The sequence below is a fragment of the Solenopsis invicta genome, chromosome 1 (assembly GCF_016802725.1).
Source record: "Solenopsis invicta isolate M01_SB chromosome 1, UNIL_Sinv_3.0, whole genome shotgun sequence".
NCBI lineage: Eukaryota > Metazoa > Arthropoda > Insecta > Hymenoptera > Formicidae > Solenopsis > Solenopsis invicta.
The window spans coordinates 26,279,364-26,305,455 of record NC_052664.1 but is presented as its reverse complement, the minus strand read 5'-3'; the positions used below and the strand labels follow the sequence as shown (position 1 = coordinate 26,305,455).

Genomic DNA, 26,092 nt, shown 5'->3' with positions numbered 1-26,092 from the left:
AAAATGGATATATTTTATTTTAATACAAATAATATTTGAAACAATAAAATCACAAAATCAATCATTCTATAAGAGCGAGTTGGAAGGATAAGAAAAGAAACGTCATGAAAGGCTCTGTCTTTTGACACCGATGATCCTGACGACTCATTTCCTTCGTACGGGATACCCAGGTCAGCCTGACGACCAGGCAACACGTGTCGGTTATGTCTATTATCGACAGATAGCGGGGTAACGAGCAGGAGAGATTTATCACCCTCCACTGCCACCCCTGAGGAACGGGACACTTCGAGGGTGCGATGGGGTGCAAAGCGGAGAATTGGCGTTACAGTTGGGTTGGCAGAGAAAGAGAAGTGAGTTAAACCTTAACAGAGTCTCGTATGGCCTCTTAATGTGTCCGCGCTCCATAAACAATTTTCACCAAAAACGCCATTTTAATTAATATCAAGGAAAACATTGGGAAATTACTGTCATCATTGATGTATATAAAATTATGTTGTATTTAAAATTATACCGTACTAATGGGTGAAAAGAATTCCGAATGTTTATTAATTTTTGCTATTGTTGCCGGATGTAAAATATTTTACGGGAGGTAGCACATAGCGCTAAACACAATGCGCGACATTAAATATGAAGGACAGAATTAAATATAATGTAAATCAATCTCGGAACTCCGCAACGTTCGCAATTTTCATCACAGGCTTATTCGAAGTTCGCAACCGAGAGCGCTGGCTCGATGAGCGAACAAACGAAAGGGCGAACGCCGAAGATTTGTTCGCAGTTAAAGGCAAGTAAATTTAAATGTCAAAATATGCGCTTTAACGGCACGGGTCGCACAAAGGTGTATCATATCTTTATTAACATAATGCGAGAAGGTGCTCTCTCGCGCGCGAGCGAGGACCTGGCAAACCCGTCAATCAAAAACCCGATCCTCGAGAAAAGGGCTAGTTAGCCTGGTCGCCCTTGCATCCGCGCCCTTGCGAAAAAATAACGTATGCGCCGCCGCGATGCATACCGCTTTTGTAGAAAAACTTTTTCGGCACTGTTACATTATATTCCACGAGTCACACTCTGGCACCACCGTCTCACGCGTCGCCGCTCCTGTTTTCTCGCGACACTCACGGGTCAACTTCAGGACCGTAGTCCGAACGCGAAAGCGGTTTCATTAAAAAGAAAAAAAAAACACAACATCGTAAAAAATATATCGTGCAGTTTTGTACATCGCGAAATCTCGCGAGGCACACTATCACGCGACATATTTTTTAAATAACCAAATTTTTTCTCTCTCTCTCTCTCTCTCTCATTTGCAACTGTCGGGATTTAAATATAGATAATAGTTCGTAAAAAGGCGGTAGCATTAAAACATTATCTTGCAATGTTAAATTAACATTTGAATTGATAAACGTAATACACAGGGTGCCGCAACTGCGTATTACACGGCTGTTGGTACGTCTTCTTGACCAGTATATGTATTCGCATAGATGACCGGACGGGGATCCTTTGATATCCTGGCGTGTCAGACATGTGACAGCTCGGACAATACCGGAGATCCCCGCGTCACTGATTGTCACTTGTTTCTTGCCATTTCTTTTTCTTTCTTCGATTTCGGCCACTGCGATTCCGCACAGGTTCTCTCCACGGAGTTCGCCGTTCGACGCCTCTTTCTCCTATTTCAAATTCAAATACGGGAAATCGCAAGGCGGACCGTAACCCTACGCCTTGAGAACTGGCGAACGCGAAATCCTGTTGACCATTCGGGTATCGATTTGAAATACCTAATGCGAAGCCCTGGATGCAGACGAAAAATGATCACGTTGCACTTACGTGCACTAAGGGAGTTAATAAGGACGTGGAACGGCCTTCGAGGATGACGGAAGGAGGTGGTGAAGCAAGGGGAAGTGGGAGAGCATAATGTACCTCATTGTCGAATCACTTCCGGGGTTTGACCTCCAGTAACGCCCTACAGACCAGTTCGCATGGACAATGTCTGCGGATAATATAATAGGCACCGATGTGCTCTATTGTATATCTGAAACGGCGGACGCGCGGATTGTCTAAAATACCTATTTCAAGATGGACCAACAATTTAATAATATTGACAATGCGATCCCAATACCGACGCCCCTCTTCCCTTTCACTTTCGAGGAATCTCATGAAAGGAATATACATCTTCGTTGCTGTGATTTCATGGATTTCGATTTAGGAAACGAAAACGCAAATCTCAATGTGATATAACTATATTAAAATATCGATATAAACAAATTTGTTTGAATAGTTTTCACGACAATTATCAACTACACAGATTCAGTTGCTAACATAAATTTCTGCATAATCTTCTTTTAAACTCTCTATATTAAGATATGTAATTAGAAGCTGGACATAGGATGTATCGATCTCAATGTATTTGGTTTATATCAATATGACAACATCATATATCGCGCATCAACCACGGAATGGAACTCGTGCGGTTGGCGATGGCACGTTTCATCGAGGATCACCATTAATATAATTTGTCAGTTGCATACGTCGCTAACAGCGAAATTTTCCGACCGATTTGTCGAAAAAGTGCCCCGCATGGGCGACAAGGCGCGTGCTGCTGCTTCAACATGAAAAACAAGCGGTACTCTGGTCCTCCTTTTCTCTCACGTGATCGCTCCGAAAGGCGAACGGTCTCCAATCCGAGTCAAGAGACCTCGAGAGGGGTTGTCGGCAACCGCGTGGAAAAAAAAAACGCCACCGGTTTCAATATGTAGACGAAAAAAAAGTGAGAAGAAAAATACTGAAAAGAGAGAGAGAGAGTATGCGCGAGTAGCCGGAGAAGTAGGGGTAATAGAATAAATCGCAGAACTGTGGGCGTAAATTTGACATGAATGATTCTCAATGTAGCACACAAGCAAAAAAAAAAAACTTTTTTTAATGTTTCAATCTCTAATATATAATACGAATTTAATAAGAGATCCATTTATCCCGAATACGATTAGCAATCATCGTGAGATTAGATCATTATTAATTTAATTAGTTACATTTCAAAACCACACATAATAATAATTTATATTGCATTTAATAGCGCGATATGTTAACTGTATCCTCCCATTCCCTTCCCCTCTCCCGGTACATTACATACCGATATAGTACAGAACTTGCAATACATAAAATCTAAAACTACAATATATATATATATAATTTGTGCTTATTACAATTTAATTTTTTTTTTAAGAATTTGATAATTTTTTAAATTTCAATAAAATATATAGAGCATGTATTATATGATTATTCATATTACAATATTATAAATGATATATATTATATTTTTATTTCAATATTATAATAGTAATCTATAGAATATATAACGCAACTGTTTTAAAAATAATATTAAAATACTCTAACTCTTGATTCAAAATATTATTATTTTTATTTGATACTTTTTCCTCTTAATTCATGAAAATTATCAAATAATAATTGAGAATATACTTTTTTTTAAATAAAATTATATGAAAGTTTTTCATTTAAGTAAATTATGTCTGTTTAACGCTATATAACTTCATTTCAATATTTAAGATTTCAAATAACAAAGATATTTTCAAAACAAGAATGTTCTTTTTTTCTATGTGAAGACAACTACGACAATTACTGAGATATACGTACAGAACTGTACATATCTCTTTCAACTATCTCAGACATCGTCTGTTTTGACTCCTATATAGTTTCTGGAGGAAGTGCGCCCGTTGCGTTTCTCCTTCGTTATCTCTTCCTTTCGTGCCTTCCTCCATTCGCGCTCACTTTCCTTCACCGATGTTTCGCGTTGATCATTTAGCTTGGGTTCTCGAAATCATTCGGCAAATTGGAATCCGGTCCTCACGCGAGGGGTCTCTCGGCCGAGTGAACTTAAGCCTTAGATTGGTTTAGTCGCCACGCAGGCACGCCACAGGTCGGTCGTCCTGCGGATCACGCGTCACCGAACAGGATACACCGGGAGAAAGCGAATCCCGATCCCCACCTCTCCCTTCTCTCGCCTTTTTTTTACGTTATTTTTTCTCCTGTACCGTCTCACCCTTTCCGAAAGATTGGGAAAACGAGGTGGAAATTTCGCGGCAGGTGATGTAATGGCGATACCTAAACTACCGACAACCAACTTCTGGATTCGGTTCATGACAATAACACGAGACCCCTGTAAAAGGGATTGTTACGTTTCCTTTCGGAAATTCTGAAGTTACGCATGCGATAAAATAGCACGGAAATGTATATGATTACCTAAAAATAAAAATTTGTTGTTGTCTCTTTTATGGAAATACTGAAAGATCGCGATACACTTCAAAAAATAATGAAAATCGACTATAAATATATGTCGGCCAGTAAATAAATTATATTTTAATGCCTGAATTATTATTTTATTATTTTGATTATAAATTAAGATTATATTAACATGTTGCTCAGAAAATTGATGTTTCCGGACTGATCAAAAAATTGATTCAGAGCGAACATCCTTAATCCGATAATCCTATAAAAACTTCCTGATTTTCCGCAGGATATTTCGGGGTGGATAAACACCGAGGAAGTTTAGGGCGAATTTCGGTTTCTTGTTCTCCCTTCGTTGATCACGCGTCTCGAGAACTTCAGTGCGTTTCTCGGAGGATGTGAGAAAAGGATTAGGATCGGAGAATAACGTGCGAATCGACCGAAAGGGAGCTTTTTTTGCTTCACCGGATTCTGAAAAAGGTTCGTGAGAGAGAGAGAGATCCCAAGGATTCGTTACCGATATATTGTCATATTAGAAATTTGATCATAAGGTGTATCCTACGATTTCCACATTTTTAATTTTCTATATTTAAAATTTTAAGCAAAGAGCCTCTGTTTTATACGATAAAATACTTTTGTAATAAAATTAGCACATTTTTTTACTAATACTTTTTTAATAATAAGATATTAATCACTGTGTTAAGTTTTAGTATCTTTCTCTGAAAATTTTGAACAACGACATAAAGTTTAGATAATTAAAAAAAAAAAACTTTCTTTGAATTCGCGATTCAGTTTACACGGCATTTAGAATAAACATAGATTGACATGAGAAATCGCGGCCGACTCTCTCTCGCGATGTTTTCCCTCTCGCGCGATCGCACGTTTACGCGCGTGGGGTTGATAGATCGGCCCGACGAAACGAAGGGGTAGTTTGGCTTTAATCGATCCTGTAATCGCCGGTCCGACAGTTGGCCCCGGCTGCCTTTTTGTCGGCAGTTAGATGGATGGTGCCATTTACATTTTGTCAGTGCGACATGCGCTAACGCCGCCGCTATCATATCTATCACACCCTTTGGACCGGTACGCGATCAGTTTCCTACCGTCCAAACTTGGAAATCTTTTCTAACAATCGAATGTGATGCAAACGTTAGTCAATTTCCTGAAACTGATCCTGAAAATCACGATCGATTCTTATCGTGTTGATATCCCGAAGCATTATCGGGTCGCGATCTAAAAAATTCGTTACAAACTAATAATATTCCGACGATGTCAAACAAATAAATTACAGATACGCTTATTATGCAACAGGAAGAGTAGAAATTATTCTTTATTGACGATTTCACGGACTGTCTCCCCGAGAGCCTGACTTCGAACATCGATTTTACGGTCGACTTAGGAATGTGCGGTCCACCGTATGCACTTCCAACAGATTCCATAGGAATCTGAAAATTTCGGAGGAACTGAAAGAGAAAGCTGTCCGAGACGATCCAATTGACAGATCTGTCAACGTGGATGACACCTTCGGCGAACGAGTCGACCAGGTGTCTGCTGTCGAAGCAAGGCGACGGCTCTGTCTATCTGCTCTTCCCTCTCTCTTCTCCACTGTTACCGGCATCTGCCGGATAATACCCGGGATTATAGCAGTAGGATAGAAAACCCACCGACATCGGTGCGGAATGAAACATTCCTGCTTCGAGTTCGAACCATAAACAGATCGATCATCTTTCAAACGGTTTGACGACAATCTAAAATCGAGATGATATCGCGAATAAAATTCGCGTGTGAATCCTCGTGAATTTCGAATAAATGTGTAAACGTATCGTTAATAAGAAAAATCGCAAGTATTGTTTTTTTTTTAGAGTAAAGAATATTAAATATTTTCTAAATTGAAGTCAATGTATTATTTATTCACTGACTTGCACTGCTATACTTGGAGGGTATTCTCTATGATCAGAATCAGTGTTATCGTTGAAAGACAGTGCATGTATCATTGATTAATGTAGTTAAGCACTGATATATATAAATAAGTACAGCATTGAAATGACATTAAAATTTCACTGATTTAGATTTAGAGAGAGAATATCCAAACTAAATATTACGTAAAATTTCTCTCTTTCTTATTTTTATCTACGTATTGACTCTTTGCATTAGACTAGTAAGTTAATGTTCTTTTCGTTAATCGACAAACATTGGGGAAAAAAAAAATACCCTGAGCGTTGATTGGCTCCGATAAAAAAGTTCTACGGCGTTGGAAGACTATTTCGCAACATTGAGAGCGCAGCAAACATCTTTCGCTTCAAAAGGTCAGTTTGAACTGATCGAGCACCGACCTATTCGCTTTACGATCGCCCCCACTCGAGAATTCGAAAGCGGGCGGAAACGATAAACACGTACACACATCTATATACACTACGAAGAGAAATATACGACTCACCTCCCACGCGTAACGGGGGTTGAAAGGCTCGCTCGCCCATTTGCCGAGGAACGGACCGAATCTCGCGCCACGAGGGATGTCTTTGCGTGCACGAACGTACGGGCCTCCGGGTGCCGAACCGCCGACTTCGACTTCCGGGACGGGTGACACCCACTCGCGACTCGAGTGATCCTTGGCCTCCTGCTTTATCGTATCCTCTACGCAGACAAATGTCAGTGTATATTTATCGAATATTTATCAAGACAAACGTCAGAGTATATTTATCGAATAGTTATCAAGAAAGATATCGGCTCGATAAGTAATCACAAAATCGCAAGATCCAATAGACAAATTTATTTTAAGAATTTAATTATGTACGTGACACTCGAATATAAGTCTAAAGAATTTTAAATATTTTTCATTTTGTAATCGGTGATGCTAAAACAAAATAAATGTGTCACGTGAACGTTTCGTGGCGCGCTTAAAGCCTTCCTTCAACGAGACTCACGGTATTCCGTATTGCTGTAATCCCGTGACCTAGAGTATTCTTTTCGCGTGTTCTTCTCGCTGTACTCCCAGGACAATTTCCTCTCTTCGTCTCTAGAAGACGGCGACGGTTGAAGTTGCTCCTTCTCGTAATTCCGTTGTCGGTCCATCCCCGGCGAGTATCCGCGTTGCTGATAAGCGCTTCGCGATTGGGGGTTATACTCCTGTGGAATTTCGCCACCGGTCTGATGTAGCTTCATATCTCTGTAAACGGGATTGTTGCTGCTGCTGTTGCTGCTCGTGCGAGTCGATCCGTTCTCCTCCATTTCTGCGTTTTCGCTACTTCCACCCCCGCCAGTCGCACCCGACGTCGACTCGCCTTCGTCGCTGCTTCCTGGGAAGAATAAATGAACCGAGATATGAATATGTGGCATATGTTGAACAAATATTCAATTTAAGGGATAGAATTTAATTTGTTTGTTAATATAGTGCCGTTTACAAGAGAGATTATATTTTAATTTTAATTTTCAATTACAATTTTAGGATTTCTCTGAAATGTCCATAATTGTAATTTATTTTTAAAATTAAATAATAACTTTGACTAAATAATGACTTCTTAATTCGATGAGCAAACAAAGACAAAATCAACGATGTTTCTTAAAATTAATAACATTCGAATAATGACCATTGACTTTTATTTAGGAAAAATATTACTTAAATTGACTCAATTATTTTGAAAATTATAAATAGTTATTAAATAATTTATTGCAATTTTCAGTAACATATAAGCCGCCATTTGCAAAGATTATGTTTACTAAGAAAGATTCGTACATAGAACAATGATGAGAGACGACTTTCCGGAACGTGACGTATTGATTGGTCATTTCTGAGAAAGCGGTAGCTCGTTGTTCCCGCGATAAAGTCGCAGTTCGTGATATTAAACGCAAGTACGAGCGTTTTGTTGCGGGAAAGGTCGTGGCTTCGTGTAAACTTTGCGTTTCGATGAAGGTGTCGGAAAATCGTGAATGGTTTTGCACGAGAGAGGTGAAATAAATTTATGTTTGCGAGGCCCTCTCTTCTCTCCTTCTCTCTTTACTCGACGGAATCCTAGACACACAAGGACAAGTGTCAATTGGAGTATGCGCTATCTGCGGCACGTTTCTTCGTACGCAGCTGCTGCGTGCACGCAGTGACATCCAAGACGAGGATGTTTGCCGTGATAAGGATTTTATTGTCCTCTTGTCGGCTGTTTTTGATGCGTCGTAATGTCACCCAGAGAGAAATATTCGAAGATAAAAGGGATTTATCTTACGTGCATTTTTAAATAATTCGCGGTTGTTTTGTCGCAAATGCACCTCCAGACGCAAATATAAATAATAATAAATATAATGATAAAAGAAGATATGCGGTAATATGATAAGAGTATTAAATTGTAGCCTCCCTAAGTTGTAGGAGAGAAATGATAGAAATGCTTCAACAGTTTAACGAATACTGATTTTAATTCAGCTTATACCTGGGTAGAGTTTTAAAAGACACGTCTAAACCCGCTTAATTCCATAAATAGAAATAAACTTGTCCCAAAAGTGATTCATTAATTAACACAAGACTGTCAAATCAACATTTATTGGCATCGTTAAAATCAATAGTTTATTGGCAACATTCATACGCTGTATTCCTCCTATGCAACGCAGACTGTTTCATCATCTAATTCGACTCGTATAAAATAAAGCCTAATTAAGAATGAATATGTTTTAAATGCATTTAATTGAGTACAAGCGCGCATTCCAATGAAAACATAAAAATATATATCTATTCGTGGCAATTATATCATTTTCGAAGCGACAAAGAAACATCACACGAATCTGGTTTTGTTTGTACAACTCGCTTTAGCCGGATACGACGGGCCCTTTTTAACAGCGGCCTTATCTCTGAATCGAAAGATATCTACGTAGTGTATCGGCTATCTAAAAACAAACTATGACCTTTATGCGCGTCCTCGAGCCAGCCGAAAAACCTGCGAGGAGAGATCGTGGGTCCTCTGCAAATAACGTGAGTTCCGTGTGAATCGGCGACTAAGCAAATGATCGTTTTAGCGACGAGCTGGCAGGTGCATCGAAGAGCAAGACAAATTATTATGGAGAGAGGGAGAGAGAGAGAGAGAGAAGGAAGGAAGCACTATAATTTTACGATCAAAGCTTTCTCACGATTAAACTCAATATTGCGACGGTGATATTAAATGATTAAATAATTAAATTACAGGTTTTGCTGTACGTCTCTCTCTTTCTTAAAAGTTTAAATAGAAAGTAAAGGAAAAGCAGATAATATTTCTACGACATTAGACTCGGCTGCGTGTATGAAAAAGCGGTCCGTATACCTCGTACACCGCAATAAAACGTTAAAAATATCAATTTTACGATGTCGGCTTCAATTCCATTCTAATCGAGAGAGTAAACAAAGGCTTAAGGATCCGTCGACTTACGTCGGCGCGAGCGAGTCGTAAAAGAAAACGGTGATCCTGCAAGGCGTGCTTGTCGACACGAAGCTCAAAGAGACAGGACCGTCTGCGAGTGTCGATATCGATGTGTCATGGTTAATGGAAAGAAATAAATTGCTTCTACAATACTTCAGAGATTTGATTCTGAATTAATCTACACACAAAACTGTAAATATTAATAATTAACATCACATAATTAAAAGCAAAATCAGTCGACCTCTATAAAGATAAAAAAAAAAGTAAAACAATTTTAACAAAGTTTTAAAATATTTATTTTAAAGTAGCTGACTGAAAAAACTTTTCTAGACAGAAGTATCTCCAAATTAATTTCCTTTTTATAATATTACACTGCTTTTGAATTAAATTTTTGTATGATATTCATTAACCTAAAAAGAAAAGGTGAAAATTTAATTGAGTGAAATAATTACAATACGTGTCAAAACAATGCAGAAGCATAGCTGTAACATGTAGCGTACGATATCATTATCCAAAATTCGGTCCTAATCGACAGAATAAACACGATTTAGCGGATCTTCGCGTTCACGGCCGGAGATGATCGTAAAGAAGAGACCCGATCACGCGAGGGTATCCGGGATGTGCACTCCAGATCCACACGCGGTAAGTAGCCGATATGATACAACAACAATATTTGGAAAACCCTCGAAAGCCAGGGGTCTTTGACTCCTGTGGGATACAAGTGGAATACTTTCTCCCTTGACAGAGAGAGAAGTACGAGTATACTTGTTGAACCATGCGTGACATTATCCCTGATGATAGTGGCTCGAGAGGCTCTGAAGATGATTAGAGCGAAGTGCCGTTCTAGCGCGACTTACCTAACCCTAAACGAATTAATCGTGGGAAGAAGCTCTTTTTTTCCCCATCAATTAAGAAATTAAACCCCAGACGTGTAACTTCCGACATTATTCACAGTTATTTAATTCTGAAGAGTATGCAAGCCGAGATACTAGGTTCTATAATTTATTATTTTTATTTCAATAAATTTTATTTTTTAATGACGAAAAGTAATCTCTTTTATGTTCTCAAGATGAGAAAAATTCATTTTATCATAAATCTATTTAAGATTTCACAGGGACACGCCATTTTATAACTAATTAGAATATTATTGGTGGATAAGTGGCTGATGAAAATTATTCTATCAGTTGCCATTGTATGTCACATGATATTTACTGTGGAAATAATAATGTGTGTTTGTCTATGGCGATGAAGTAGTTAGCGAGTTATAAAGCAAATGACTCTTTTGCATCGCACGGGTCTATTGTGATCGATGATTGATGCGCGTGTGCGATACTTTGTGAATTCGTCTATTGATTGCTATGTAGTTGCATGCGCCGAATATATAGGCAGTTGACGTATCACGATCGAAGGGTTTAACAAACGCTCAACCAATGATCGATTAATCTACCATTAAGTAGATACGCGAGGCCAAATGTGCGCGAGTCTAAATATTATCGAGGGAGTAAATATATTTTATATTTGCTCTAAGGAACCAAATAAAATAAATATCAAATTATACATCATTATATATTTCCTTTCGCTGAACTATAGTTATCGAACATAGAAAGTAGCTGTTATCACTTATAATGGTCAAAATTAATTTTATTCCACAAATTTACTTAAACAATTAATTTTTTAATTATTCAATATTGCCTGAACTTTTTACATAAATTAAATATAATGTAAGCATTAAAAAAATGTTGATCAATCCTCATAATTTATAACATTTATAAGTCACTTGATTGTTGTTGAGCAAAGTAAAATCTGGAGTATAGCATCTCGAGTGACAGAGAAGCGGGACACGGAGATTACTACGAGGTTCAAGAAACGCAAGTGTGACTTCCGGAAAAGATAATTAAACAAATTGGCGACTAGAGAGATGTTGGAAGAGCGATTGTACCGCGAATTACGTTCGCGCTTGTGCAGACCGCGTTAGTTCTAACCGCACAGGACATCCTGGCGATACGGGGATCCTCTAGAGAACGCGACGTTTTTTAATGTACCATGCTGTGGAACACGAGATGACGAGAGGCGACGCCGGTGTTTCCGAAAGTTTCGTTGCGAATAGCGCGATTAATATCCAATCTCGCTGACAGTATCAGATCTGCCACCCATGAGGCGCAGATTGGCGAATGGGGTTAATTAGAAAAACGACGCGGTCGGATCCTGCGGCCAGGAGCAGTATCGTGGAGACGTCGATAAGACTATCAGCGTGTATCACAAAGTTACCAGGCCGAGGCAGACCAAATTGGACAGAAGATCGAATCTCCGGGGTCCGGCTTCCGGACAGGCTGCGGTCAAGCTTCCTTGCCGATATTTGCACGTAGTGCAAACGGAAGAATATTTCGCGTCAACAAGTCGAACTTTGTAAGAATGCCAAAATAAATATCATTCTCGGCTGTGCAACGTCGTTATACAATATATGCGACGTTTTTAAAGCTGGCTACGCCAATCTTGTTTAAAATTGATTTTATAATGAAGAAGAATATGAACGATCACAACACTATTTATTTACGTTATATCAGTTTTGTAAAAATAAGTTAACACGTGTTTAGACTCGGTCTAAAATTGGATAGAGAACCGGCACAGATATATTTTCGCAAGTATGCATGTTAATGAAAAAATATCTTTATTAATAACTTATTTAATAACAATTTTATTAAGAACTTTGTCTCATCAATTCGCGCGTCTCGTTCTGTCGACATAAATCGTATATAAATCAATTGTCATCGTTGTTGAATGTTCTTCAACGTTGATCCACTATTAACGCGATCTACTTGACTTACCATTCATCTTGCAATCCACGACAGACCAGGACAGATCAAGGCCGTTCATCGGTAGTTCGTCTCAGATCCGGATTCAAGATCCTAGATCGCCCAAATGATTCTGGACGAGACGAGGATTTGGATCACTCCCGACACATCGGTATCACAAGAGTTTTCCTGCACGATGATCACGTCAACATCACGAGAACGACGAGCGACGTCGTTAAGCGGAAATTCGTCGGTGGACCGACTGTCTTCATGATCGTCCGATCGATCGGTTGGGCACGCGATCAGAACCACTGAAGAGGTGGTTGCGATCGCGGGGGGTAGCCCGCGTATCGCGAACCTTTCCGGACGAGCGACTGATAGAAGAAACGGACAACGGAAAGAGCGCTGCTCCGTGTCAGCTGGCCCTTGGCGGACTAGAGGATCCAAAATCTGTTGAGAAGAGGATGGCACGACGAGGGTTCTCTTGGGATCCCAGGGACGATTCACGGGGTGTGGCGGGTCGCTTCCAGCGGGACCTCTGGTTGGTTCACGGGCGGAGCCACCCCTATCGCGTCGAGGTCCCCACCAAGGCAGCTACAGCATCCCTCGGAAGAGCAAGCGAGAGGGACGTGGTGCTTCGGCGGTGGAGCGTAATGCGACTGTCTGAGAGAACGTCTGAGGAGGGGGTAACAGGGGAGGGGGTAGCGTAACGTGACGCTGATAACGAAGGAGATTTCGCGGTAGCTGAATGTCAAAGTCGGACATGGGATTCTTTTTCCGAAGGTTCAAGAGCCGAGCAAGAATCAATTTTAATGGACGTTCTAAAAAGTGCGATCTAATATATTTTTAATCTTTTACAAGATTAAAATTATTAATTTATCTACGATTCACAAATGTACTTTCTTACACGGAACATTACTAAATAAAATTTTTAATGCGTAATATGATAAAATATAAATTATAATCTTTTCTTACTTCATTAGATATTACTTGTTAGGCTGTACGTCTAAACATAAATAAAAATGATTAGATAAAATTAAAAAAAAATATATATATAAAATTATTTTGTCAAGTTTGTAAAATATATAAAATATAAAATATACAAGAATTACATATCTTTATTTTTTTTAATATGGTTCTTTCGTAAAATCCATAAAAATAACTATAATAGTTTAAACATTGGTAGAAATATTTATACATTCAGCCGTTCCAAATCTAAACAACATCGAAATATATCGTATTATATTTCCTGCATCAACGTTTCTCGTCACTAACAAATTCACGAATGGGCGTAAAGTAGTGCGAGAGCTTGGATTTCATTAGTAGTCAACGGCAAGATGTCAACGCACTGAGATATTTTTTATCGCAAAAAATCTCTATCGAAAAATACTTCGATGAGGACGCAGGGAAGAAAAGACCCCACGCAGAGACGAGGTCAGCGGGACAGCCACCAAAGTTCTTATTGGACAAGGGCGGCCACTTTTTCACTGCGAAAAGTCGCTGTCACAAACCTCTCAGTCAATTCCCCATTTTTTCCGACCACACTCCACAATTCGCCGCGATTTGTCCATCGACTTCAACTTCAAAGTCAATCGAAGGAGTAGAGTATCAGAAACGCCAATCTCGCGTATTGTTACGCTTCACTTTACGATGGGAAAAAAATGTCTTTCTATGGATATGTAACGTTCGTCTTAGTTAAGAAAACGAGATTTGAGACTTTCTCAAGAATCGTTACGATTGGAAAACGGTCGAAGCAGTGCTCTTTCAGTCGCTCTCTCATGCATCCAACTTTTTTGCCGCTTCTTTTTTTATTTTTATTCGAAGGCGACCTACAAAAATATTTCACATAACGAAATCTCGTTTCTTCTTTCATCTCAGAAAATTCAAAGTCTGAAGATATATACAATATAAAAACAGAAAAAGAAAACGAAATACAACTATAACACGGAGATAAAATTATATTTTATTGAAATATTTTTTTATTAAAAATTATTCAAAAAAACAAAGTTGTTTGAGCTTCGTATACGTTCTCTTTTCTCATCTCATTAAGTATAATTAGTTTCTATTTGCATTTCTTTTTTTTCGGTTGTCATTCTCCTCGACTTTAAAAAAAAACAAGGAGATAATCGAGAGTTATTAGTCCGTATTTCCTTGTCGGTTTATTTTCGAGGCGAGCAGGCACGATGATTTAAATCTTGCGCGCGAACGCCATAAAATCGGGACGACCGCGGATAAAGCCGCGCAAGAATATATAACGGGGCTAAGAAAGACGCCGAAACAAATCTTCATTTTCCCGGTAGCCGGCGAAGGCACGAGCGGAAAAAGGAGGCAGTAACGACGATATGACTGTGTTTCCCACCCGAGAAGACATGTGTCGCGTGCAGTTATATCATTCTTTATGGCCGGCAACGCCAGTACCCTTCGTTCATTCGGCGTCGACTTTGTCCTTCGCGCAATATTTGGAGGGGCTTGATTTACACCAGCATAAAAATGTCTCTACCTCGGCTGTTGATATCACCTACTGCGCGCACCTTCGTTCCAGCGCGATAAGTAATCCGTATCCTTTCATAAGACGGAAACACTACGCACTCACTTTTTTTCGCAAATTTCTGAAATTATCTTACGAATATGCACAACCGGAAAAATAGTATGATATAATTGCCGAATTATTAATATATTTATTATTAGATATAATTGTTGAATTTTAATCTTTAAATATTAAACTAGTGAAACGTATAAAATATAAGAGTTAAATAACTAAATATATAAAAATGTAATAGCTATATCGTTAAAATCGTGCGATTAACAAAATTGATCGAATTTATAAGAAGTACAGCTAAACAATTTAATTATAAATTTGAATAATGAAATAAATAATATAATTAAATACTAAAAATCAGCAATTATACATGTTTATACAACGTTTGTTTGTAATGCATTATTTCCATGTTATACGTGCATGTACTATTTAGAAACTTTGCAAATATATATTTATAATTAAAATATTTATATATTATTATACAAAATTGAATATTATTACACCCTAGCTTTAGTAATAATTAGATATTTATTATTACCTATATAGAATACATCTCTGTGGAACGCGTAATGCTTAATTTCACGATTACTGTAAAAACATATCGGCCGTTGTAATCGTGTATTCCGCCGACATATTATTTATTTGTTTTTCAATCTTTCAGAGTCCTGTTTCGCAAAACTACATCTGTAATTTTAGATGTTTGAGAAGAATATGTCGCTCTTACTCCTATTTCAGAACATTGCCTACAAAAACATATTAGCTAGACATTTACAGCGCTGAGGTCAAAGTCTAAAATTATCTTCGACCAATTAGATCTCTCTCTCTCTCTCTCTCGACGTAGAATCCCTTACGTATCATTTATTTCCAATTATGATCGAATACCATAATCGGGGGATCGTTCGAGGATCGATCGATTCTCACGCATGTGAGGACGTCAACGGCGTCGACTAACTACGAGGAGGGGGCAATAAATAACGGGAATATCAAAGGGTTATCAGATCTAAGCAGACCTCCTACGTCTGGCGCAACTTCTGACACGTGGAGTGACGATGCTGTAATGTCGGCGGCAAAGTGTACGCGTGCGGGGTGAGTTTGTGCGAGTAAAGAGGGTGGATCGGGGGAGAGGGGAGGGATGAGGAGGTAGGTAGGCGCGAAGCTATTAAACTGACAGAAACACTTGCCACCCCCTCGTCGCTGCCCCCGGTCTACTGCCACCCCCACGCCTCACCCGCCGCTCACGACCTCCCCCTCGAACATGCCATCCCTTACTCGGGAAGCCCTTCGTCCTTTACTCTGTAACACCGGAGTTATTAATATTTTTCGCAACCCCCGAAAAATTGTCTCTCTCTCGTGCGGCAGCCGAGCTTCCACGCCGGAGAAGCAATTTTGCGGGCGTGTCGCCGACTGCCATTGTCAAAGGATGGAGCGACAGATAGATAGACGCTTTTTTCCCTCCCTGCGATCCACGACACGTTTGTGCATTTTAATGAACGGCCAACGTGGCAAAATATACAAATCTGTTTCTTCTTAATTAAGTTACTATGTTGTATTATTATATAATACTATGTGTTTATGATAATCATACAAGGTGTAGTACTATTTTGGATGTCGATTTTGTCTGATTAAAGAGTTCTTTAAAATTCGCGATTTTTATTCTTACACTTTAACAAATTTTTATTTTTATTTTTTCATTAAAAATAAATTATGTGCAGGTGAGAATTAAATTGAAAAAAGTTCCGATATTCTTACGAATGTATTATTCGTCAGATTAATTATTGCATGGCACTCGAAGTATACAATATCTCATTATACGATTCCCCGTAGCTCGATTGAGAATCTGTCGACGCCGAGATAGAGAGCAGACCGCTCGGCGACATCTCAGTCGACCGTTAACGGTCGCGCGGGGAAGAAGTTAGTTGATCGAGACAGAAAGGAAGAAAGAAAGGAGAGCAAAACCGAGTCATTGAAGAAGCAGAAGGAGAGAGAGAAGTCAATCCTCGAGGCGACTAAACAATTGTCTCGCGCTCGAGTGGCCTCCTGTAAATTCGCGTGGTCGACTCCTCGATGTACCCCGAAACGAGTGGCGCGTCTCCCCACAAAGACAGCGAGCGAGGAGAATGAGAGTCGAGGCCCTGGCCGGGCCGGGCGTGCGATCCGCTGAAAAGGATCGAGATTCGAAAGACGTGCGTGTTCGTGAATGCCATTGCTTCGCTCGCGAACAACGAGTACGTACAGCCATGAGCCCGTGTATCCTGAGTGGCCGAAATAGCGAATGGCGAATCTACGAGTCGCTGAGTCGCCGAGTCAACGGTCGACCGGGGAGTCTATAATTTGTGTTCGAGTCGGAGAATCGTATCGGTCTTTCTCTCTCTCTCTCTCTCATCGGTGTTGTGCAGCACGCACACGACGCCTCGCCTTTCGGAGCGCTGGCTTCTAATGTGTCATTGAGGCGCGCGTTACGCCGGCGTAAGTAGTCGAGAGGAAGAAAGAATGGGAAGCGGAGACGAGGAAAGCGAGACTGGCAGCACCGCCCTCCCGCCTGGAGGAACTTGAGACGCGATTGTTGTACGCCGCGTGCACAGCGTGCACCAGGAGCATTGTCCCTCGTTAGAGACCACCGGAAGTCACCGGAAGACGATGAACTAACGGAAGACCCTGTGCCGCGGGGCTCCTCCTGTTCGCGCGCGGAACGCCCCCCGTCTCGATAGATTCAGCAGCTTGTCGTCGTTGAACCCCCCAGAGAGACTCGTTCGACTTAACGATTTTCAGAGTCGCGCCAAGGTCGATTCGAGATAGAGCGCGAAAATTTTTATAAAAAAACTTTTCTTCTCCAGATCGATCGATATTTCGAAGATTTCGTCGTTAACAACGGCAAAAAATAGTATTTCAAATTTAGAGAAAAAATACGGAATATTATAAACGTATATGGTAATGCAATTTTGTACTTCATTTCCATAATATGTTCGAGTGCATCGTGTAGAGATTTAATTTTAATACGTACTCTATGATTTGCAAATATCATCCCTAGCCGAGACCTGATATAGCACATATCAGTAAAAAAGATTATTTCATTTGAAATTCTATATATCTCGCGTACGTGATTCGATTAAAGATTTGCCAGATAACCTGAGATGAATCAGGAAGAACCGATCTCGATAAATCTTTAGAGCAATGGGCCGATCATTTGGCAACGGGGCAATTAATTGAAGAGAAAGGCCCATGCATTGTGGAAAATTGGGTTACGCGGCCAAGATCGGCAGAAGGAAAGATCCAGATGCAGGCAATAGAATTGCGGCACGCGAACAACCGGAAGTCGGTGAAGTAGGGAAAATCCGGTATACGTCGAGCCCTCTTTCGCCCGTGCAACGCCCCCGTTTCATCGCTTCTGTTAGCTTTGCAGTGCGTCTTGTATGTCTTATGCGTCTCAAAGTTACAAACTCCAGATCAATTCTCAAACATCGATCTTCAACTTACAGCTTCTTCAGTTCAACGGTAAGTATTGTTGGATCTTTATCATAAAACTATTTTTTTTTTCACGTTTTCATGAACACTATAAATAGTGGATGTTGTCTGTCATATCGAATAATTTTCATTCAATTTATTTTACGTTTTAAATGTTACTGCAACAAAGCAATCATCGCACGTTTGATTCTTAATGTAACAACCGAAACACCTGTAGTTAATGCTGCAAATTACACTGGGCGCTTAGTATATATCTTTCCGTGGCGAACGAAAATTCGCTTATGAATTAATCCCGAGTGGCACGCGATTCGTCAGTTCGCAACTGCGCCGCGATTAATTCAGGTGGGTTTGTGCATCGAGTTTACCGCGCGCAAGCGGGGTGGCGGTGCACGTTAGTGTATGTCCAGGTAAGCGTCCACCAAAACGGGTGAAAGAGAGGGAGAGACAGGGTGTGAGAGAGGGAGAGACAGGGTGTGTGTAAGAGAGAGAGAGAGAGAAAGAGAGAGTGGCGGGGGGGGAGGCGGAGGGAAAACAAGAGAAGGAAAAATCGACCGGTAATCAACAGCGATATACTCGCGTAATATCGGGTGTAACAAAGTGCGAGCTTATTGGAAAGCGCGGAGCTCGCGCGCCGCGGCTGGAAGGCAGGACAGCGTGCAAATATTGATGCATTAACAATGCAGGCTAATTATGTTTTGGTTCGAGCGTGGCCTACCCGCGCGCGCCCCGACGATGTTGATGGTGGTGAAGCGTGCGGTGGTAGTGGTGCTGACGATGGTAATGCTGCTGGCATACAACGTGGTGACGACGATGCCGAAGCAACGTTGGTGTGCGGAGTTTGCTGTGCCCACCGGCCAGGCCATTGCGCCATTGTGATCCAGGCTTCAGTACACAGCCCCCGGGTAGTTCACAGCCGCAACTCGCCGTTAAATTAATTTTATCTCGTGTCCGTCATTAAATTTGAATCTCCCGGCGGCCCCGGTTTGTCCACCCGGTCGACCGCTCATTCATCCGTTCTTATGTCCGAGCGAAAGCTTGAAAAGATGACGGCGCGGATTCTCGCCGCCCCGCCATACACTTCGGGCGAAAAAGTTGCCAACGTTTTTAATCAAGCCCCCGGTAAGGCGGCTCATAGTAATTAAGGTCGCGCCGCTGATGAGGATTTTTTTCGCCACGCAGCGAGACTTTATTCTCCTTCAATTACCAGAACACACACATTACTTCGTTACTTCGTAATGTTTTCATAAAACTATCGGTCCTAGGTAAAAGGTATGCAGCTTCCATCTAACTGTTTTACCATTAAACATACGTTTTTATATATTTATATACGTATGTCTTTTAATATATTATAATATACTAACAATAAGTATATAAATATTATACATGTAATGAATAAAATAAGATTCATTTGAATTACATATATAAAGATAACAGAATTGAACGAGATTTAATATTTCTTCAAGATACAATGTTGCGGCTAGGAAAATGAAATTTGTCTGCGAAACCGTCAGAAAGTCGATAAGGATGATTAAATTCTAATTAGGCCAGTATCCTAGGCTTCGGGCTGTTTAAACGAGGCGCACGCTCCTCTAGACGAATTCTCGACGATCGACGTTTTCTCGCGCGCGGAGAAGCAGGGTGAAACCCCTGCGGATATCGGTCCTTAGCGGGGGCAAACTATGCAAGGGTAGAACTCGTCCGAGGAAGAAAAGGGAACAGATGTTTTTGAGCGCGAGCAAACGTCATAATCTATGTTCCGCAACATCATAATTAAAGGAAGTTAGCATGTTTTTCTTCTCCTTTCTTTTCGTACTTTCACTAGATTCTTATCGATTTTAACGAAGTTACAAACGTTAATTTATCTGATACAATAAATAATGTTTTTAAATTGTAATAACAAATATAACAACATCGAAAGTGAGAATATGAGTTAAAAATGGAATTATTAAAATGTACACAGAAAAAAAATTAATATCAAATCAACAATCATTGTTTCATACCTAAGCAAGAATATAAATTTTCTTCAAAAAATTTACAATCTTAGACACTATTTGCTTAGATAAAGAGAAAAATTTTCTTTATGTAAGCAAATTATGTTTAAGGTATCTCTGTTTAAGATTACAAATTCTTCCAAGAAGATTTTATATTCTTGCTTATATATGAAACAAAGATTGTTGATTTGATACTAAATTATTTTTCTGTGTACAAGTTGAATAACGCAAAATCTATTTTTCATTGAGAAAAAATTAATTTCTAATCATCGAATGTTTTATAAAATGAAAAATTAATCATTTGATATACTTCATGAATTTCTAACATTTCCCAAAGATTTACAAAGACACTTATCGTTTAAGGGTTGTTGAAAATTAATCGCGAATATCTCAACGAACTAGTCGAGCGATCAGGAGCTTCAATTGACAATTATAAGCGGCAGGAAATTCATCCGTCTCAGATCGTCTCGGTGCCGTGAAAAGTCGCTCCTTTTATTTCCACCCCCGAGGAGAGAATACATCACCGGTGAACGGCGGCGGCGCGGTAGAAACGCTAGTAATCCAATCTCGTGGCCCCGGATATCGGCCGGAGTTAATCCTCGCGCGTATATGCGCGAAGGTCCTTCGCCGAATAAATCGTCGCGAAAAGAATCGAATCTACACGGCGGAATCTCACGCCCGGCTCGTAAACAAGGGGCCCGACAATGGCGCGGCGCGCTTGACCGTCCCTCCGGCATTTCGTTTCGGCATTTACCGCACGCATCCCCGACGTTTGCGATGCCCCGCACTGCTCGAATCGGGCGGATCGGCCCGCGGTGAGATAAAGCGAATTCGAAAGTTTAAATCCGTGAGTTGGTGTGCGACTTCCTCCCGGACGCGGGGTCTCGAGCGAGGAGAGTTACGACGGAAGGGCGGCCTGGCCACTTCTCGGTTGGGTAGATACGATCTGACCGTTTACACCCCCATTTCACCCCCACGGCGCCGACGAAATGGAAATACGAGAAACAGCGCGTGAGGGCTGCCGTTTCGCGGACGATCATCGCGCTCGCCCCATCCGTTCAGAGAATGCGGGACGATTGTGCGTTCGCCTTCGCGATCGTGATCGTTATCGCTTGGCCTTTAACGCTGCCGATCATTATTTATCCGCAGACTAAAACTTGATAGCATTCAATTACGAAGTTTTTGTTCAAGCAAATGTAACTTTTTAGATATACAAGTATTTAACAACTGTTCTCTTTGGTTAGCAAAGTCGATGATTCGTGAAATAATGCTTCAGGAGAAATAAAATTGCATTTACCAATTTTGGTAATCGCGTTCTCGTTGAACGATATGCCAGCGATCAAACTCATGATTAATAGAGAGGCACTAAACAGGAGTCTTTTTATCTCATGATTTTCTCACACGTCTATTCTATCGACTAACGGATGGATGAAGATTCGATCGAGAATCCTCGCGTGAAATCAGCGGGATCATCGCTCGCTAACAAACGGATTCGCAATGGCAGAGATAAGAGGCCAGATATCTCCGGCAATCGTCGTTCCATCACATGCGAATAGACTGCCTCCGACTCCGTTCACAATGCTTGGAAGAATAGCTCCGTGATTCTATTCAAAGAGGAGAACGAGAAAGAGAGCCGCTATGTCCGACACTGGCGAATGACACGGCCTCGGTCGGCGGAAAGGGGGATGAAAGCGGAAAGGGGGATGAAAGTACGACAGCCATCTGGGAATCGAATATCTACGATCTAACGGCACCTCTCCGTCGAAATATCCACAATTGTGGAAGAGTAATCGATGGACAGTGCGTACCCCGCGAGGATTTTAGGGGAAGCAACTCTCGTCACCCTTTGGGACCTTCGAGGGCGCGATTGAAAAAGCGCCGAAGGTAGTAAAGATGTTTCTCATCTCGGGAACATCGCACTCGACTCGCAAACCTACAGTTGCATCCTATGATTTTCGGTGAGACGGAGCGGGTAAGAAGGGAGAAGAGAAAGGAGGATTGAAAGGCGTGAAGTTGGAGGGCCGAGGGTTAAAGGAACCCTGCGGTGACACCGATGGGACTGTAATTGAAATTTCATAAAGATCGTCCCGCCGAATTCTGAACAAAATTTAATCGCGTACCTTAAGAACAAACGCTATGAGTCATTTATTGAGCGGAGGATCGAAACCAAGTGAAATAGAATAAATGCTTTTTTTTTAACATCTCTACCAGAATCTTGTTCAAAGCCAAAGTATGAGATAGTTCATCAGCGTTTTAGGTGTCAATAATTTTATATATTTAATTTTAATTAATATTAGTATTTTTTGTGAAAAAGGTAAATTTTGAAATATCGTGATTATATTAAGTTTTACCGAGGATTAAACGCAAAGCAAGAATGCTCGATTTTTTATAAAATCGTTACGCAAGATTTATACACCACATGACGTAACAAGTTGAAGACTAATCGAATAGCGATCGGTAAGATCATCTGAAGAAAAGAGTAGAACCGTGTCGTATCTGGAAAAAAAAAAACACTTATCCCGGCGTCGAAAACCGACCCTTTTTCTAAATTGCGACGCCGTGCAAAAAATAGAGGAAGAGCCATAAAAACCTCGTCGGTTTCCAAAGCAGAACGTTCCTCTTATTTTCTCCGCTCAAGGGCTCACGCGTCATTTCGGAGACATTGTTTGCGGTTAACCCATCGCACTTCTTGAAAGTCTCAATCGAAGGCGGGGAAAATCAATCCGAGGCGTGAGAAATCGCAGCACGACACTTTCAAAAATCTCGCAGCCAATAAACGGGAATCTATATTTCACCCGAAATCGTCAGCGTAGAGGGTGCGCAACGGGCCTCTTCCTTTCCCCTTTGTTCTAATTTCATTTTGATAGTCGCGACACTCGACGTTCCTCGCAAGAAGGAAGAACAATGAAAATCATAAATAACTGATGGGAATCGAAATGTCAAGGATAAAAAATTAGAAAATTGCTATGAGAATGGGGGAGGATCCAATTTCCTTGTCGTTTTAAAACAAATGGTCATCAAATTCGAATCGCGCTCTCTGCGCGAATCTAGAAGAGAGTAAAGCGCGAGGATTTGCTACGACCCTTCCTCGAAATATTTTTAAATTGGAAAGATATGCGTTTATAAATACACATATATACAAACACACACACACACACACACACATACAATGAAATAAAAGAGGAAATATTTGAAATTGAATAAATTACGATGGATATATTCCCAATAATGTTCCGAGTGTTACTTCAATCGCAGAGCTTTTCGTTGTTTTTCGAAAATTTCATTACCGTGTCATACGATCGACATCGATCTGGAAAAATATGAAATATCAAAGGATCTCGAAATATCCGTTAAAACCTGCGGTACGATTCGACTGGTGTCCTATCGAAATCCGAAGTTCGATCGCGAATTTGAATTCAGCCGGCGGCTGGTGACCGTTGAAACGGGAGCGCGTGCATCAGACATCAAACGCCTGGCTTGGTCCTTTGATCAAGCTCTGTCATTCTGACGACTCCTGTCGCGTTACGAGCGGGACTCGCGATCGACGCTAAATGGCAGCGGCGCTAAAAAACTGATTATCGTGCCATCGACAATGGCACGACATCATATGCCAATTCGCTTTCGGCCCGACACACGGCGTTCAACCTCGTTCTTCGAAAAACATTTTCATCCTTTGCAAAATCAATCCCGCTGTAACAGACGTACCTGCTGCGACGCGGGCAACGAACATGTTGAACGCGAGGAACGTACTTATTTTCGTTGTTTTCGTTGCCCGGGCGCACCTCGCAACTGACACATTTTACTCCGCCTCTTCGTTTTGTAATGCTCGAAAATGAATTTACACCCGCGACAAGAGCGGTCGCTAAACATTTGAGGGGAAATGCACGAAAATTCGTCTCATAGTTGTTTTCTCTGTGATGCAGACACCGAGCTGTGACGAACATTTTTTGAAGGCTGCACTCGCAAAGTTTAATGAAGATAACAAAACACGGAGGAACGTTAATTTATCTCTCCTCTGATTAACTTGAAGACAATTATTTTTATAAATAAATTAGATAAGCACATTGCGCACGCGCGCGCGCGCGCGCGCCACGAAATATCTACGTTGACAATCAATTTACTTTGATAAGTGAAAGCGTCAAGTCCGTGCATTGTGATGTCAAGTTATGTGTCATCGCCACATATTCGACCGTGGAGACTTCCGATTAAGGGACCGAAGATGGCAATGACGTCTCGACGTGAAGGATTAATCGTTTCCAGCCATGACCGTGATATAATATATCTATATATACGGAATACCGTGAACGTGTACCTGGATATAACGATGCCAATGTCCGATACCCACCGCTCGGCGAAATGGCTTACATAGCGAAGCACTCAGAGAGGGTTTCCCGGTTTTGCTCGCTACCAACGTAAGACAACACGATATAAAGAAGCCTGGATGGCAGCTTCTTGCCGCTGTATCGCCGTTTCAGCAATCTAAGGACACGTACATGACCGGTTGGGCTCGTAATGGATGTTTTTCCGCAACAGACTCTTGCCACATTGTAACCGAAAGTAAAACATCGGCAAAAAGTTTGCAGTAAATTTTACAATCGAGCATAAATCAAGCAATTTTATATATTATTATGATTATTATTAACGTTATATTTCAACAAAATTTCAAACCGAATTTAAACCTAAAGAATTGTTTATTTGTTTCTAAAGAATATTATCTGTATATAAAAACGATTACTTAGCTTAATAAGTTACGTTTTACTAAAAAAATAATTTAAATTTGAAATGCTAAAAAAAAATTATGCATAAGTGTTAATGAAAAATACTTCTAATTTAAATTATTTTAAGTGCCATTAAAAATATTCTCTATTGTTATAAGAAGTGTTAAAAATATACAAGTTTGTTCCACGCTACGGCGGTAAAAGAGAAACATGTCGAAAAATATTGGAAGACATTATTTATGAAGAATCAAAATGGCGGTCTGTGGGAGTATCGCAAGGACTTAAGTACTCCACACGAATTCGAAAATCGAGCCGTGCTAAAACATCCCTCGACTCTCGTCCTAATGGGGCTCCGTCTCTAAGGGTACTTGAGGGCGTGTAATTGCTAGAATCCACGACCCTGCTACTACACCGCATTTACGCGTTATGCGGGGTGCGTGTTAGGCACGGACCGACCACCTACTGGGTGTCCCATATATTTCAAACCGCAGCTTGCCGCGAACTTCATCAAGTTGTGCTTCCGATCGTAGATTACTTCGCTATCGTGAAATTGGCGTCTTGTATAGGATCGAGAAATTCTTGCGTGCTTTTGTCATTATACATTATATATATATATATATATATATATATATATAGATTTAAAATCTTGACGTAAAATCTCATTTAGTAATCTTAGTTCAGTAACTTGGTTAAATATATTTTTTTTAATAAATAAAAAAGTGTAAAAATAGAGCCTTGTTTCCGTGCATCATTATCACTTCAAGTAAAAAGTTCATTATTTGTTATTTCCGTTTAAATATTGAGTCCTCGATTAATGATTTAACATTACGCCCGAGAAGTTTGCTTTTCAGAAACGAAGACCTCGATACATGGAAGGCAACAAAGATCGAGATCCTAAACGGTGTTATCGACGACCCTTTGGAAGGGGAGAGGAGGTGGCCCTCGTCGCGAAGGGAGGATCATAGCGGGGGCTAAACGACGAGCCACT

At 40.6% G+C, this 26,092-nt stretch overlaps 1 protein-coding gene across 10 annotated transcripts in view; it reads right to left on the bottom strand.

Moving 5' to 3' along the window:
* The window catches only part of LOC105201991 (histone-lysine N-methyltransferase MECOM), a 116,030-nt gene that overhangs the window by 24,994 nt on the left and 64,944 nt on the right, over positions 1–26,092 (bottom strand). For 9 of the 10 annotated variants that reach the window (XM_039448355.1, XM_026132390.2, XM_039448359.1 and 6 more), the window contains 2 exons: positions 7,155–7,526; positions 6,668–6,864 (listed from right to left, as the gene is read on the bottom strand). In XM_039448355.1, coding sequence (XP_039304289.1) covers positions 6,668–6,864; positions 7,155–7,526 — 569 coding nt within the window. Of the gene's footprint in view, positions 1–6,667; positions 6,865–7,154; positions 7,527–12,427; positions 13,030–26,092 lie in introns of those variants that run through there. The other variant, XM_011170321.3, reaches the window with a different exon arrangement.